This window comes from Chiloscyllium plagiosum, chromosome 19, assembly GCF_004010195.1.
Source record: "Chiloscyllium plagiosum isolate BGI_BamShark_2017 chromosome 19, ASM401019v2, whole genome shotgun sequence".
Taxonomy (NCBI): Eukaryota; Metazoa; Chordata; class Chondrichthyes; order Orectolobiformes; family Hemiscylliidae; genus Chiloscyllium; species Chiloscyllium plagiosum.
In genome coordinates this window covers 61,144,101-61,158,841 of record NC_057728.1, presented here as the reverse complement: position 1 = coordinate 61,158,841, position 14,741 = coordinate 61,144,101, and the positions used below count along the sequence as shown (strand labels likewise).

Genomic DNA, 14,741 nt, shown 5'->3' with positions numbered 1-14,741 from the left:
GCTTATGTTAGGATAAAATGTGAAAACTCAGTTAGGGCGCTTGAGGGTTACAAGGAAGTCAGGAAAGACCTAAAAAGAGAGCTCAGAGAGCCAGGAGGAGACATGAGAAGTGGTTGGCGGATAGGATCAGGTTAAACCCTAAGGCTTTCCATAGGTATGTCAGGAATAAAAGAATGACGAGAGTTAAATTAGGGATAATCAAGGATAATAGTGGGAAGTTGTGTGTGGAGTCAGAGGAGATAGGGGAAGCACTAAATAAATATTTTTCGACAGTGTTCACTACAGAAAATGAAAATGTTGGTGAGGAAGATACAGAGATATTTGCATCTAGACTAGAACAGATTGAGGTTCACAAGGAAGAGGTATTAGAAATACTGCAGAGTGTGAAAATAGACAAGTCCCCTGGGCCAGATGGGATCTATCCTAGGATCCTCTGGGAAGCGAGGGAAGAGATTGCCGAGCCTTTGGCATTGATCTTCAAATCATCATTGTCTACAGGAAGAGTGCCTGAGGACTGGAGGATAGCAAATGTGGTTCCCTTGTTCAAAAAGGGTAGTAGAGACAACCCTGGTAATTACAGACCAATGTGTCTCACTTCATTTGTTGGTAAAGTGTTGGAAAAGGTTATAAGAGATAGGATTTATAACCATCTGGAAAAGAATAATCTGATCAGAGACATTCAGCACGGTTTTGTGAAGGGTAGGTCGTGCCTAACAAATCTTATTGAGTTTTTTGACAAAGTGACCAAACAGGTAGATGAGAGTAAACTGGTTGATGTGGTGTATATGGATTTCAGCAAGGCATTCGATAAGGTTCCCCACAATAGGCTATTGTACAAAATGTGGAAAAATGGGATTGTGGGAGATATAGCAGTTTGGATCAGTAATTGGCTTGCTGAAAGAAAACAGAGGGTTGTAGTTGATGGAACATGTTCATCTTGGGAGTCCAGTTACTAGTGGCGGACCGCAAGGGTCGGTGTTGGGTCCACTGCTGTTTGTCATTTTTATAAATGACCTGGATGAGGGCATAGAAGGGTGGGTTAGTAAACTTGCGAACGACACTAAGGTCGGTGGAGTATTGGTAGTGACGAAGGATGTAGTAGGTTGCAGAGAAACATAGATAGGATGTAGAGCTGGGCTGAGAGGTGGCAGGGTCGGTGTTGGGTCCACTGCTGTTCGTCATTTTTATAAATGACCTGGATGAGGGCATAGAAGGGTGGGTTAGTAAACTTGCGAACGACACTAAGGTCGGTGGAGTAGTGGATAGTGACGAAGGATGTAGTATGTTGCAGAGAAACATAGATAGGATGTAGAGCTGGGCTGAGAGGTGGCAAATAGAGTTTAATGCGGACAAGTGTGAGGTGATACACTTTGGACGGAGTAATCGGAATGCAAAGTATTGGGCTAATGGTAAGATTCTTGGGAGTGCAGATGAGCAGAGAGATCTCAATTGTTCTCGTTAGAGAGAAGAAGGTTGAGAGGTGACTTAATAGAGACATACAAGCTAATCAGAGGGTTAGATAGGGTGGATAGGGAGAGCCTTTTTCCAAGTATGGGGACGGCAAACACGAGGGGACACAACTTTAAAGTGAGGGGAGATAGGTATAAGACAGATGTCAGAGGTAGTTTCTTTCCTCAGAGAGTAGTATAGGTATGGAATGCTTTGCCTGCAACGGTAGTAGATTTGCCAAGTTTAAGCGCATTTAAGTCATCATTGGACAGGCATATGGATGTACATGGAATAGTGTAGGTGGGATGGGCTTCAGATTAGTATGACAGGGCGGCGCCACATCGAGGGCTGAAGGGCCTGTACTGCGCTGTGATGTTCTATGTTCTAAACCTCTTTCTAACAAACTGCTCAGAGACTACAGGGAACTACAATATTGTTTTTGCACATCATTTAACAGGAGGTTGTGAAGGAGCCCTTTGGTATAGTTAAGATATATATGACAGAACCGTTATACTCTGGTCCAGATTGGTGAAGTTTCACCTTGTGGTACTGCTGACACTCAAAAGTTTGATTACGTTCATTGTTACAGCTTAATCTATGCCCGCGACAAGACCCAAATCAGATGCTAGTCTTTTCTATTTTGAATGAATTACTCCAAGGCAAGCTGATTTTGTTCATGCAGTACAGATAATTAACAGCACCAATATCAGTTTAATTTGTTTCATTAAAGTTCATTGTAGAATTAAGATTAGAAAGTTCATCCAAATGTCATTGCCATTAGGCTGAACACATTTATTTCTCGGATTATGAATGGGTTTTTCAAGTAAATTAAATTATCAACAAAGGTTAGTTCATCAAAAGCACCTTTATTTTGTCAGCGGTGAGAAAATGAAACATATTTCTCTTTCGGGCTGCTCTAGGTTGTGTGTAACAGAGTTGTGCAATCCTTCTGTTCAATTCAAATCAGCAGAGTCCTCACAGTAGGAATTCTTGTGTTCCCACACTAGCTATGTTATATTCTTGGGGTGATATTACAGTATTGTTCAAAAGTTACAGTAAATTAAAACTCAAACCTATTTCATATATACACTGCCTCACCACCCAAATCAACTTCCATCCCATCAGCAGGGCAGGATTTAAATCAAAGGTGGAAGACAATGTTCTACCTGTGTGCAGTCCACAAATAAATAGGGCTTTTAAAATAAATTAGGAGAAAGCGAGGACTGCAGATGCTGGGGAATCAGAGCTTAAAAATGTGTTGCTGGAAAAGTGCAGCAGGTCAGGCAGCATCAAAGGAACAGGAGAAGGGCTTATGCCTGAAACGTTGATTCTCCTTCTCCTTTGATGCTGCCTGACCTGCTGCGCTTTTCCAGCAACACATTTTTAAGCTTTTAAAATAAATGGCTATATGGTTTAGCTAATCCCACATTAATTCACCAGGAGACAGGTGCCTAGAATAGAGCAGTACAAATGTCTGCAAGGTCAGAGGTGGCTCTTTCAAGTTGTGATTTGTTTTAAGAAATCAAAAGGAGGAAGAATATCCAAGGACTCTCAAAATGTGGTGCCTTTTGGAAACCTTCAAAGTTTAATGAAGACTTAACTACTTAATTCTGTCTGAATGCACTTTCTAATAAGACCATTATCCATCATTTATTGTTGAAGTATATTTCCTGTACTTAAACACTACCTCCTTCAGTGAGTAATATATATGATCAAGAACATTCCTTTCTAGGTCTCACCATCTATATGCTGCATTTAACTCTGTAACTAACCTGCTTGCCGGTGACCACAATTCTAAATACATCCTTTGGCTGTAAAGCACATTGAGTCATAGAACAGCACAGCACAGGAACGGGCCCTTCGGCCCACAATGTTGTGCTGAATGTGACCCAAACTAAACTAATCACTTCTACCTGCCCCTGGTCCATAACCCTCCATTCCTTGCACATTCATGTCCCTATTGTATTTGCCTCCACCACTATCCCCAGCAGCATGTTTCAGACCCCTACCACTCGGTGTTAAAAATTTGCCCCTCATATCTCCTCTGAACATTCCCACTCACACTTTAAATGCATACACCCTAGTATTAGGCATTTCAACTCTGGGAAGAGAAAGTGAGGACTGCAGATGCTGGAGCTCAGAGCTGAAAATGGACTCAGCACCGCCTTCCTAACACATTTTCCTCATTCCTGAAGAAGGGCTTATGCCCGAAACGTCGATTCTCCTGTTCCTTGGATGCTGCCTGACCTGCTGCGCTTTTCCGGCAACACATTTTCAGCTCAGATTTTAACTCTGGGGAAAAGATTCTGACCATCAGCCCTATCTGTGCAGTTTATGATTTTACAGATTTCTATCAAGTTACCCCTCCAGCCTCCAACACTCCAGGGAACAACAACCCAAGTTTTTCTTGCCTCTCCTTTGTGATAATAGATGGCACTATAAAGATGCAATTTATTTCTTCACCAAAACTTTGAATTTCTTTACAGTGGTCGTTACCTTAACAAAAGTACAATGACAGAATTTATTTGAACATCAAGAGCAAAGTCAAACTTTAGAGATAGCATAGAATCCCTACAGTGTGGAAACAGGCCAGTTAGCCAACAAGTCCACACCAACTCGATGAAGAATAACCCACCCAGACCTATTCCCCCACCCTATAACTCTACATTTATCCCTGACTAATGTGCCTAACCTACATATCCCTGAACACTATGGGCAATTTAGCATGGCCAATTCACTTAACCTGCACATCTTTAGATTGTGGGAGGAAACCAGAGCACCCAGAGGAAACCCACGCAGACACGGGGAGAATGTGCAAACTCCATACAGACAGTTGCCCGAGGCTGGAATTGGCGCTGTGAGGCAGCGGTGCGAACCACTCAGTCACTGTGTCACCCATAGCTCCTGAAATCCAACATGTTCAGCCTAACCAAGCAAACAGTAGGTATACATAATGCTGTAGCTTAGCAACACTAACTTATACTTAAAGTAAGGTAGATGGCATAAAAGAAGTTTAATGAATTTTATTAAAGGTGGAGTCAGCAATAACAGAGGCTTGTCATCGTTAGGAAAGCCTGGGTTTACTAAAACAAGGGGTACGGTGTTGCCCGATTTGGCTTACCCGAAGTTCCCAAGCTGCAGGCCTAAAGCAGAAAGTTGAAGCTACCAGCCTGAAAAACACAAGCCACCACTGTGGCTGACCTGGCAAGAAGTGCAAGGAGGAGATTTGAAGAGTCAGTGCCCTTCACACCTGTTGAATCAAACCAGAGTGAGAACTGACATAAACACCTTTCAGGACAGCCCCAAACAGCCAGATTCATTCAGGTAAAAACAATGACTGCAGATGCTGGAAACCAGATTCTGGATTAGTGGGGCTGGAAGAGCACAGCAGTTCAGGCAGCATCCAAGGAGCTTCGAAATTGACGTTTCGGGCAAAAGCCCTTCATCAGGAATAAAGCTTTTTTTCCTGATGAAGGCTTCCTGAAGAAGTGCTTTTGCCCGAAACGTCGATTTCGAAGCTCCTTGGATGCTGCCTGAACTGCTGTGCTCTTCCAGCACCATTAATCCAGAGCCAGATTCATTCAGTCAGTCAATTATAAAAGCTTCCTTGCTAATGTTCTCTTTTCCTTAAAACGTTCAGCTGCTAGAAACTGAGCAACAAAAGCTGCCTGTTGCCAACGGTTTCAGTTTGTAAAAAGGATAACGAGATTTCATCCAATTTATTTGCTGCAGTGCTGAGGAAAATGTTCTTCAATGTTGCTACTCATTACTGGTTAATAAGCTTTATACAAACATGCTTGGTGTTATTTTTCAGGAAGCTAGGTCTGATATACAGATAAGACCGACTGGACAGAACCTCCTCACACTCTGGCTATTTTAACCACGTTAATTGTTTGAAGGGAAGATACACTGAGTTAGAGCAGTACTGTGACCGAATAAGAAAAGCTGCAATTTGAAGTTCAATCCATCATTGCCTGACCCTGGGAAGATACACTGCTGGTGAAGTACATAAACTGGAGTGAGTTTTTCAAACCTCCCAGAGCAGGCCTTATTAAAATCGACCTGTTTAGAATGCACAGACTCCCTCATGTCATCAACATGTGCTAAAGCAAAGAAACCCCAACAGATTTTAACAAAATACAATTAATTGTCAAGGCATATTTTTATAAGCATTCAAGAACATACTGAAAACATTTAGACCTCCCAACCTTTAAACATTTCTTTATTTCCAGCAACAAAAGCCTGATCCCTCATATTGTAATTTGAGAGAGCATTTCCACTGCATATTATAATTTTTACGAAGGAATATCAAATGAAAAGGTTAACAGCTAGTAATATAGTTTACATAGAGAAACATCAATGATATTCCTTTGTACAGGACAATTTACTGAATGCATGCTTTTTTTCCAGGTAACAGTTTATACTACTGTATCCAACTCACACAGTAGCTTGTAAATTCAGACATTATTAGGTACTCATGGTAAGGGGACAGGGAGGGGGACAGTGGGGCATTGGTGAGAGGAGCCAAATAGAGAAGGGGCCCAAGGTTTCCTGGAGAAGGGTGCCTGGAATAGTCAGCATTCTTCCACTAGTGTCAAGTTTAGGAATCATAGAATCCTGAATTAATGTCAGAAGCTTTACATAGAGCCTGAACTGTGCTGTAATGTTCTTCGGCCCTCAATGTTGCGCCGCCCTGTGAAACCAATCTGAAGCCCATCTAACCTACACTATTCCACTCTCGTCCATATGCCTATTAAATGACCAGTTAAATACTCGTAAAGTTGGCGAGTCTACAACTGTTGCAGGCAGTGCGTTCCATGCCCCTGCTACTCTCTGAATAAAGAAACTACCTCTGACATCTGTCCTATATCTATCACCCCTCATACTTTACTTCACTGAAGAGTGCCAAGCTGTATTTTCTACTTGCCACTCCAGCCATGCATTAATGTAATGTTGTGCTGTATCAAATTTGCTTCAATTGTCCAAATTTGTTTGCTGTTCTCGCGGCTCAAACTCGATTTTTAACCTTCCTGCTCTGGGTTAGATTTGAACTTAGAACTCATGGATTGAGAGGACTATATTGTAGTTCATGAGCCAAGGTAACACATTCTTTAGAAACATGAGTGGTGTGCTGATGGACTTTTTGAATGAATTGTCCAAACTTCAACATCCCTGGCAATCGTTCCCAATTTGGATGTTGACAAGGAAGGCACCTTCCTGAGTGTTATCCGTGACAATGAATGGATTGTGGATATTTTCTCTCCCCACAAATGTCAAAATCATCCAAAAGTAACAGAATAAAAAGTAGCCATTTGGGCGTCAATACCATGAGCCATGTCCTTACTTACCGGGAAAAGTACAATGGGTACTGTTAACGTAACTGCCACCAGCACAGCTAGACGGACACACAATAGTAACACGTCAAAATTATATACTTTTGTAAAAGTATGAAGCAACTCCGTTTCAACTTGTCCTGTGTGGAAGGAGAAAGGGAAAAAAAGCACACAATCATAATCTGAAAGCAAAAAGAGATAAAATGAGCAGCAAAAGGTGGCGCTTTGTTTGCACTAATTGACATGTTGCGAGTTTAATCAATTGGAGCAGTGGATTGACGATGCACACTTCGCATTTGATTCAAAGAAACAAAGGTTTGGATATCAAATGCAGCAGATTTTGCGTCAATGTTCCTTTTCTCACTCACCATAAAAGGTCAGGTATCCAAAAAGAGCAGCCAGTAGATACATGATGAACATCGCGGCAATTGACACATTGGAGACATATTGCATTTTCTTTTGAGAGCGACTGAAAGGTAAGCAGAGTTTTTTTAAAAAAAATCTCTATATGCCAGATTTGCCAAAAGAATTAAAGGTTCTATTTTATACCCCATTCTAAGACCTACCTGGGCACTTGCAGAACACAGGTTGGCAGAACTGTTCATGCAAAGTGGCATTAAAAACAGAAAATGCTGAAAATATTCAGTCTGGCAGCTATGATGGAGAGAGCAATTTAACCTTTTCAGGTCCAACATCTTTCAACAGAACTCATCAGACCTGACTGATGGTTAATTTTTAAAAAGTTAACCTGGTTAGTTTAGAACATAGAACAATACAGGACAGATCAGGCCCTTCGGCCCACGATGTTGTGCCGAAAACTTGTCCTAGCTTAAGCGCCTATCCATGTACCTATCCAATTGCCGCTGAAAGGTCACCAATGATTCTGACTCTGCCACTCCCACAGGCAGCGCATTCCATGCCCTCCATTCCAGGCAACATCCTGGTAAATCTCCTCTGCACCCTCTCCAAAGCTTCCACATCTTTCCTAAAGTGAGGCGACCAGAAATGCACACAGTACTCCAAATGTGGCCTTACCAAGGTTCAAGGTTTAGTGTCTCTCTACCGAGGGACTGTGGAATATTTCAGCATTTTCAGGTTTTTTTTTCAGTTTTTCCAGTTCCATTTATTGTTTTGGTCAACTCCTCGTAAAGAACAAAATAATTTTGTTTTGATCCATTCACAAGATGTGGGCATCACTGGCTGGGCCAGCGTCTATTGGCCAACCCCAAACTGTCGAGAGGTAAGAGTTAACCACATTGCTGTGGGTCTGGAGTCACATGTAGGCCAGACCAGGTAAAGTAAGGATGGTAGATATCCTTGTCTATAGGATGTCAGTGAACCACATGAGTATTTTCCACCCAACAATCAGCAACACTTTCACTGTCATAATTAGACTCTTAATCCTAGATTTTTATTGAGTTTGAATTTCACCATTTGCCACAGGAGGATTACAAACCTAGGGTCCCAGATCATTCTTTGGGTCCTTGGATTAATAGTCTAGCTATAATAATTACTAGGCCAAAACCTCATCCTCCAATTAAAATTAACCGCTATAACTTCTTCAGCTTTCTTTAGAACAGAATACAGGGACGTCAGTAGACATGGTCTTGCCCCCAGGATACACGAGTCCAAAACTAGTCAGCTTAGCTTTAACATGAGAGGACAAAGACTTAAAACTGACCTCGGGGGGAGACTTTTCACGCAGAGGATGGTGCGTGAAAGGAATGAGCTGCCAGAGAAAATGGTGGAGGTTGGTACAATTAACATTTAAAAGGCATCTGGATGGGTATATGAATAGGAAGGGCTTGGAGGGATATGGGCTGGGGGCTGGCAAATGGTTAGGTTGGGATAACTGATCGACATCTGGTTGGACCGAAGACTCTTGTTTCCATGCTGTACATCTCTATGACTCTACTCCTTCAGGATTTCAACTTGTATTTTTTTTACTGGGATGTTTACTCTTTGCAAAAGTAAAGGACTGTGAGAAGTTCCTACCCTTTAAGTTCGCTGTAGATTGGAAGTACCTCAGGATGACACACAAATGAAAAGGCAAGGATGGGGATGGTGTACGCCGTCTGAAAGAGAAATGAAGACAGCCTCTTGAGGTTCTGAAAAATCAGAGAGGAGAACTCTTCCCTCCCGATAGTTAAAAGTCTGGCATACCTGTGAGTTGAACACCAGGTATTTTGGTTTGCACATATCAGCTTCAAGATGGGCTTCATAACTGACCCCATTGGTGTGGATGAGGGCATAATCTTCATCTTCTGCTGCTGTGTGTCCATTAACGTAGGGCATCATAAGGTTCAGGTCGTGATGAGTGGTTATGTTACGGATCACTGGATACTCTGTTAACGAGTGCCCTGTGGTGTTGACCAATGTTGTGAAGTTTCCTGAATGATGGTCCAGTGGAAGCAAGGGGCAGGGAATTTGAAATTTCTTATATATGACCTGGAAGAATATTTCAGGAGATTTACTTTAAAGTAGGGGTGTTTTGTGCAAACATGTACTGTACAAACATAGCTAAGGTACAGAGCAATCCTCCACATTACAAAGAAAATAAACGACTATATGTGGGGTTCTGGATTAGTGGTGCTGGAAGAGCACAGCAGTTCAGGCAGCATCCGAGCAGTAAAATCGATGTTTCAGTCAAAAGCCCTTCATCAGGATGAAGGGCTTTTGCCCGAAACGTCGATTTTACTGCTCCTCGGATGCTGTCTGAACTGCTGTGCTCTTCCAGCACCACTAATCCAGAATCTGGTTTCCAGCATCTGCAGTCATTGTTTTTATCTAGTTGACTATATGTAGGGCCAACAGCCCCAGCTGAAAAGTGAAGGAATGAGCCCAAATCACATTGTGGTTGTACAGGACACTGGTTAGACCGCTTTTGGAATACTGTGTGCAATTCCATTCTCCCTGCTGTTGGAAGGATGTTGTGAAACTTGAAAAAGGTTCAGTAAAGATTTACAAGGATGTTGCCAGGGTTGGAGGGTTTCAGCTATAGGGAGAGGCTAAACAGGCTGGGGCTGTTTTCCCGGGAGCGTCGGAGGCTGACGGGTGACCTTATAGAGGTTTATAAAATCATGAGAGGCACGGATAGGGTGAATTGTCAAAGTCTTTTCCCTGGAGTGGGGGAGCCCAGAACTAGAGGGAATAGGCTTAGGGTGAGAGGGAAAAGATTTAAAAGGGGCCTAAGAGGCAACTTTTTCAGGCAGAGGGTAGTGCATGTACGGAATGAGCTGCCAGAGGAAGTGGTGGAGGCTGGTACAATTGCAGCATTTAAAAGGCATTTTGCTGGGTACATGAATAGGAAGGGTTTGGAGGGACATGGACCAAGAGCTGGCAAATGGGACTAGATTAGGTCAGGATATCTGCTTGGTATGGACGAGTTGGATGGAAGGGTCTGTTTCTGTGCTGTGTGTCTCTATGACTCTATCTCCACCAGATTGGGAGTGATGATTGGATCAGAAACAATTTTCAGCTCTTACATGGAGTTTAGCTTTTATTACAATTGCCTAGTGTCAAAACATTAACAACCAAGGTGATTGCTTTTGACCAGCATGGACCCGATAGGATGAAGGGCCTTTTTCTGTATTGTAGACGTCCATGACTATGGGAGGTCATCACTGGAAAGGTAGGTCTGTGGTTGCGTGGAGGCAGACTCCAGTGATGAGGCTTGGGGGTGCATGGTTCATCAGGATGTGGCAATGGGGAAGACACAGGGTGGGGCCAACTATCTTGGAGCCTGGAGGCTTCCACTGGGCAGAGGATGCCTGACCAGGAGCTCTTCCCTTTCTGAACAGACAATAGGTCCATCAGTCAGCCTGGCACCCATGGTCGCAGGGAAAACCCTATCAATGACAAGAGAAGAACCTCTGAAGGTGCCACTGAAAATTCTCAGTTAGCCCAACACCCTCACTGCTGTGGATAAAATCCTGGAGAATATTGGTATAACAACATTAGTTTCTGTAACCCCTTTATCAATTGGGACACATAAACAGTGTGCTTTCTGCCAATCTCTCCCATGGCTCATATGACTGTCTCTTCCAGCAGAGAATCCCAGTCCAACTTTCCCAGCCCGAGAGGTAAGCCTCTCTCCTGCATGGCATAGATATTGAAGCTAGGCAGACGTACTGAGCTTGGTGTGCTATTGGTCTAAACAGCAATTTACAAGGATTGTAATGATTTCATCGAATTATATATGTAGTGCAGAAGAGGACCTTCTGCACATTAGGTCTACACCATAAAAAAAAACTAAATCTACATTAGTCCCATTTTCCAGCACTTATTGTTTCTTCTGGTCATTGTTTATGGAAACTTCTTCTAATCTTCTGCCATCGATGCAAGTTTTGGGGGTCTGTTAGCTCAGTTAGCTGGATAGCTGGTGTGCTATGTCGAGTAATACCCACAGCATGGGTTCAATGCCCGCACTAGTTGAAGTTGCCATAAGGGGCTCCCTTCCTCAACCTTTCCCCTCACCTGAATCATGGTGCCCCTCATGTCAAACACCCACCACTTGTCTCTCTCTCTCTCTATAATGGTGCAGTAAGATTATGGTGAGTTGACCTTTATTATCCATTCCTGCTGTTAATCACATACCCTTTTACAAAGGGCTGGTCATTTTCTGGAACAAAGGCCTGCAATTGACATGAATTGGTAGATTGATTGTCGTTTCTGCCTCCAGAAGAGGACTGCCTGTTCTATAGCTTGCCTTGGTTTATTGTATAATGCAGTCAGTCTGTACTCACAACACATATGAAGAAAACCATACAAGAGAGCGAAAATCCACTTGTGTATCCAAGGTACCCTGTACAGGGAGAAACAAAATAACAGCGATTAGAATTATTTTATATCACTTCTATGACAATACCAACCATCTCTAACTTTTTTTTTAACAAAATGCCTGAATATATAGACAGTGAACAATATGATTAAGACAAAATCAGAACAAATTATGAGTTGTTTCTGAGCAAGTTCAATGGGTTACACACATAAATCAAACTACAGAGAACATACAGCATTCATTCAAATCTTCTCCTACCCATCCTCATCTAGGTCTATCGGCATAAACCTCCATTCCCTCCTCTCTCTCATTCGTATTTAGCCTTAAACTTATGGAGCAGAGCTCCAAAAGCTTCTGATTTCAAATAAATCTGTTGGACTATAACCTGGTGTCGTGTGACTTCTGACTTTGACCACCCCATGTCCAACTCTGGCACCTCCACATCACATTTAGCTAAAAATCACACAACACTAGGTTTCAAATAAATCTGTTGGACTATAACCTGGTGTTGTATGATTTTTAACATTGTAAACCCCAGTCCAATACCGGTGTCTCCAAATCATCATATTTAGCCTGCACTTAGATCCATCTATTGTATTTGTCTCAATTATTCAACAGTTGTGGTAGTAAGACCATAAGACATAGGAGTGGAAGTGAGGCCATTCGGCCCATCAAGTCCACTCTGCCATTTAATCATAGGTGATGAGCATTTCAACTCCACTTACCCACACTCTCCCTGTAGCCCTTAATTCCTTGCGAGATGAAGAATTTATCAATTTCGGCCACTGGAAGTTCCACAGTCTCACCACAAACTGAGTAAAGAACTTCTTCTTACTTCCTTACTTGGTTGCTGCTAATTTTCCAGTTCCCGCAAGTTAGAGGCACTCCCTCTGTATTTACACTAATCAAAATCTTTTAAAGACCTCCACTATAACCCCACCCCACCCCCACTCAGCCTTCTCTCTTCAAGAGAAAAAAGACTGAGCCTGCAACCCTATTGCCATGCTCTTGATAATTGCTGCAAATTTGTTAAAACAGATCTTGAAACTAAAAATATGTTTTGACACATTTTAAAAAAAAATCAAAGAACTGTGGATGCTGGAAATCTGAAACAAAAATAGAAATTGCTGGAGAATCTCAGCAGGTCTAGTAACATCTGTGGAGAGAAAGCTGGCTCGAGTCCAGTCACCCTTCTTCAGAACACATTTTGATACTACATTTCTCCTTGGACAAACACAGTAACGGGAACAGTGCAATGTCTGTACTTTTATTATGTTTATCATTGCAAAACCAGTTTGTTAAAGCCATATCCTCAACAAGATGTTAATACGTGCAGCACAACACACAAACATTAGCTGTAAATGCAGATTATGAAGTTAATCAGTAATTTCAAAATCTTAGGATAAGGCAAGAGGGGCCTCTCTAAATGGTTTGAGGCCTAGTATTCCTGATGCTTCGTTTTAATTGCAACACACCAGAAAGGCACTTAGATTCTGTTAATACAGCGCTTACAATGTAATTTAGTGTCAATTTAGCACTCCATTTGGCGTTCTCAGGACAAATAGCAGAAACAGAACCAGAGACCATGCAGGAATTACGTACAGGTGTTATAACCTACCTAAGTTCTTGAGAAACGTAAGTGGTAGAATAACACATAGCGACACAAGTACAACAAGGTAGTTGCCATTTGTATACCACACTCTGGAACAGAAAATTTATTTGCATCACAAACAAGGCAATAAATTGCGAAATATTGTCATGTTTCAAGTTCAAATTGCTTTATACCTTTTCTCCAGGAATGCATCTCAAAAATTAACATAAAAACTCTGCACAGATCCCATGACAAATATATTCAGGTAGCCACTACAAATAATAATTTAGCAGGTTAAGCATTTTGGTCACTATTTATGACTTGAAACTAGGTGTTGCCTTATACATAGGTCATAGTGGTGCATGGCACCATACCAGATCCTGGCTGGTACACCCAGTCTGCTAATAACTCGATTCTGCTGTTGTTCTACTGTTGTTAGAGTCTGAACTCAGCAATTAAAGGCGACTGGTCCAGGTGGAGTCCCTGGCCGTACACTCAGATCATGTGCGGACCAGCTAGCTGGGGTATTCGCTGACATCATTAACGCCTCCTTACTATGATCTGAAGTCACTCCCCACTTGAAGAAAATCACCATCATCCCGGTGCCAAAGAAGAATCATACAGCGTGCTTCAATGACTAGTGCCTGATCTTCATTATTATGACATGCTTCAAGAGGTTAGCCATGGCTCACATCAACTCCATCAGACTGCCTTGATCCTTTGCAATTCACAGATCCATGGAACACACCATCTCCCTGGCCCTGCACTCATCCCTGGAACATCTGGATAACAATGATATCTCTGTCAGGTTCTTACTTATTAACTGCAATTCTGCCTTCAACACCATAATTCCAAACAGACTGATCTCTAAATTCTGAGACCTCTAAAATTCGGCTCCCTCGTCTGTCACTGGACCTTGATTTCCTAACCATAGACTGCAATCAGTAAGGATAGACAACACCACCACCACCACCGTAATCTTCCAAACCGGTGCGTTGCAAGGCTGCAGACTCAGCCTCCTACTATACCCCTTTTACACTCAGGAAATGGGGTCAAATTCCAACTCTATTTGCACATTTGCTGGCATCCCCACTGTTGTAGGTTGGTCTCAAACAATGAAGAGACAGGGAACAGGAAATAGATTGAGTGTTTAGTGGCATGGGGTAAAGGCAGCAATCTCCTCTTCAACATCAGCAAAATGAAAGAGCTGGTCATTGACTTCAGGAAGAGGAGTGGAAGTCAAGAATCCAGTGACAGAGGTGGAGGTGGTTGAGAGCGTCAAGTTCCTGGGAGTGATGATCACCAACAATCCGTTCTGGTCCACCCATGTGGATGCAATGGTCAAGAAAGCACAACAACGCCTCAACTTCCTCAGGAGGATAAGGAAATTCTGCTTGTCCACAAGAACTCTAACCAAGTTTTACAGAAAACACCACAGGAAGCATCCTATCTGGAAGCATCCTGTTGGGGTATGGCCAATCTCTTCCCGACATCACAAGAAACTACAGAGAGTTGTGAACACAGCCCAATCCATCACGCAAACCAGCCTTCCACCCACTGACTCTGTCTGCCTCAGGAAAGCAACCAA

The 14,741-nt window shown here is 42.5% G+C and overlaps 1 protein-coding gene across 2 annotated transcripts in view; it reads right to left on the bottom strand.

Moving 5' to 3' along the window:
- LOC122559311 (sodium-coupled neutral amino acid transporter 4-like) overlaps window positions 1–14,741 on the bottom strand; it is a 70,462-nt gene that overhangs the window by 10,201 nt on the left and 45,520 nt on the right. For both annotated transcript variants that reach the window (XM_043708671.1, XM_043708670.1), the window contains exons 9-14: window positions 13,181–13,263; window positions 11,528–11,586; window positions 8,946–9,230; window positions 8,778–8,857; window positions 7,151–7,251; window positions 6,798–6,922 (exon numbers count right to left, since the gene is read on the bottom strand). In XM_043708671.1, coding sequence (XP_043564606.1) covers window positions 6,798–6,922; window positions 7,151–7,251; window positions 8,778–8,857; window positions 8,946–9,230; window positions 11,528–11,586; window positions 13,181–13,263 — 733 coding nt within the window. The remainder of the gene's footprint in view (window positions 1–6,797; window positions 6,923–7,150; window positions 7,252–8,777; window positions 8,858–8,945; window positions 9,231–11,527; window positions 11,587–13,180; window positions 13,264–14,741) is intronic.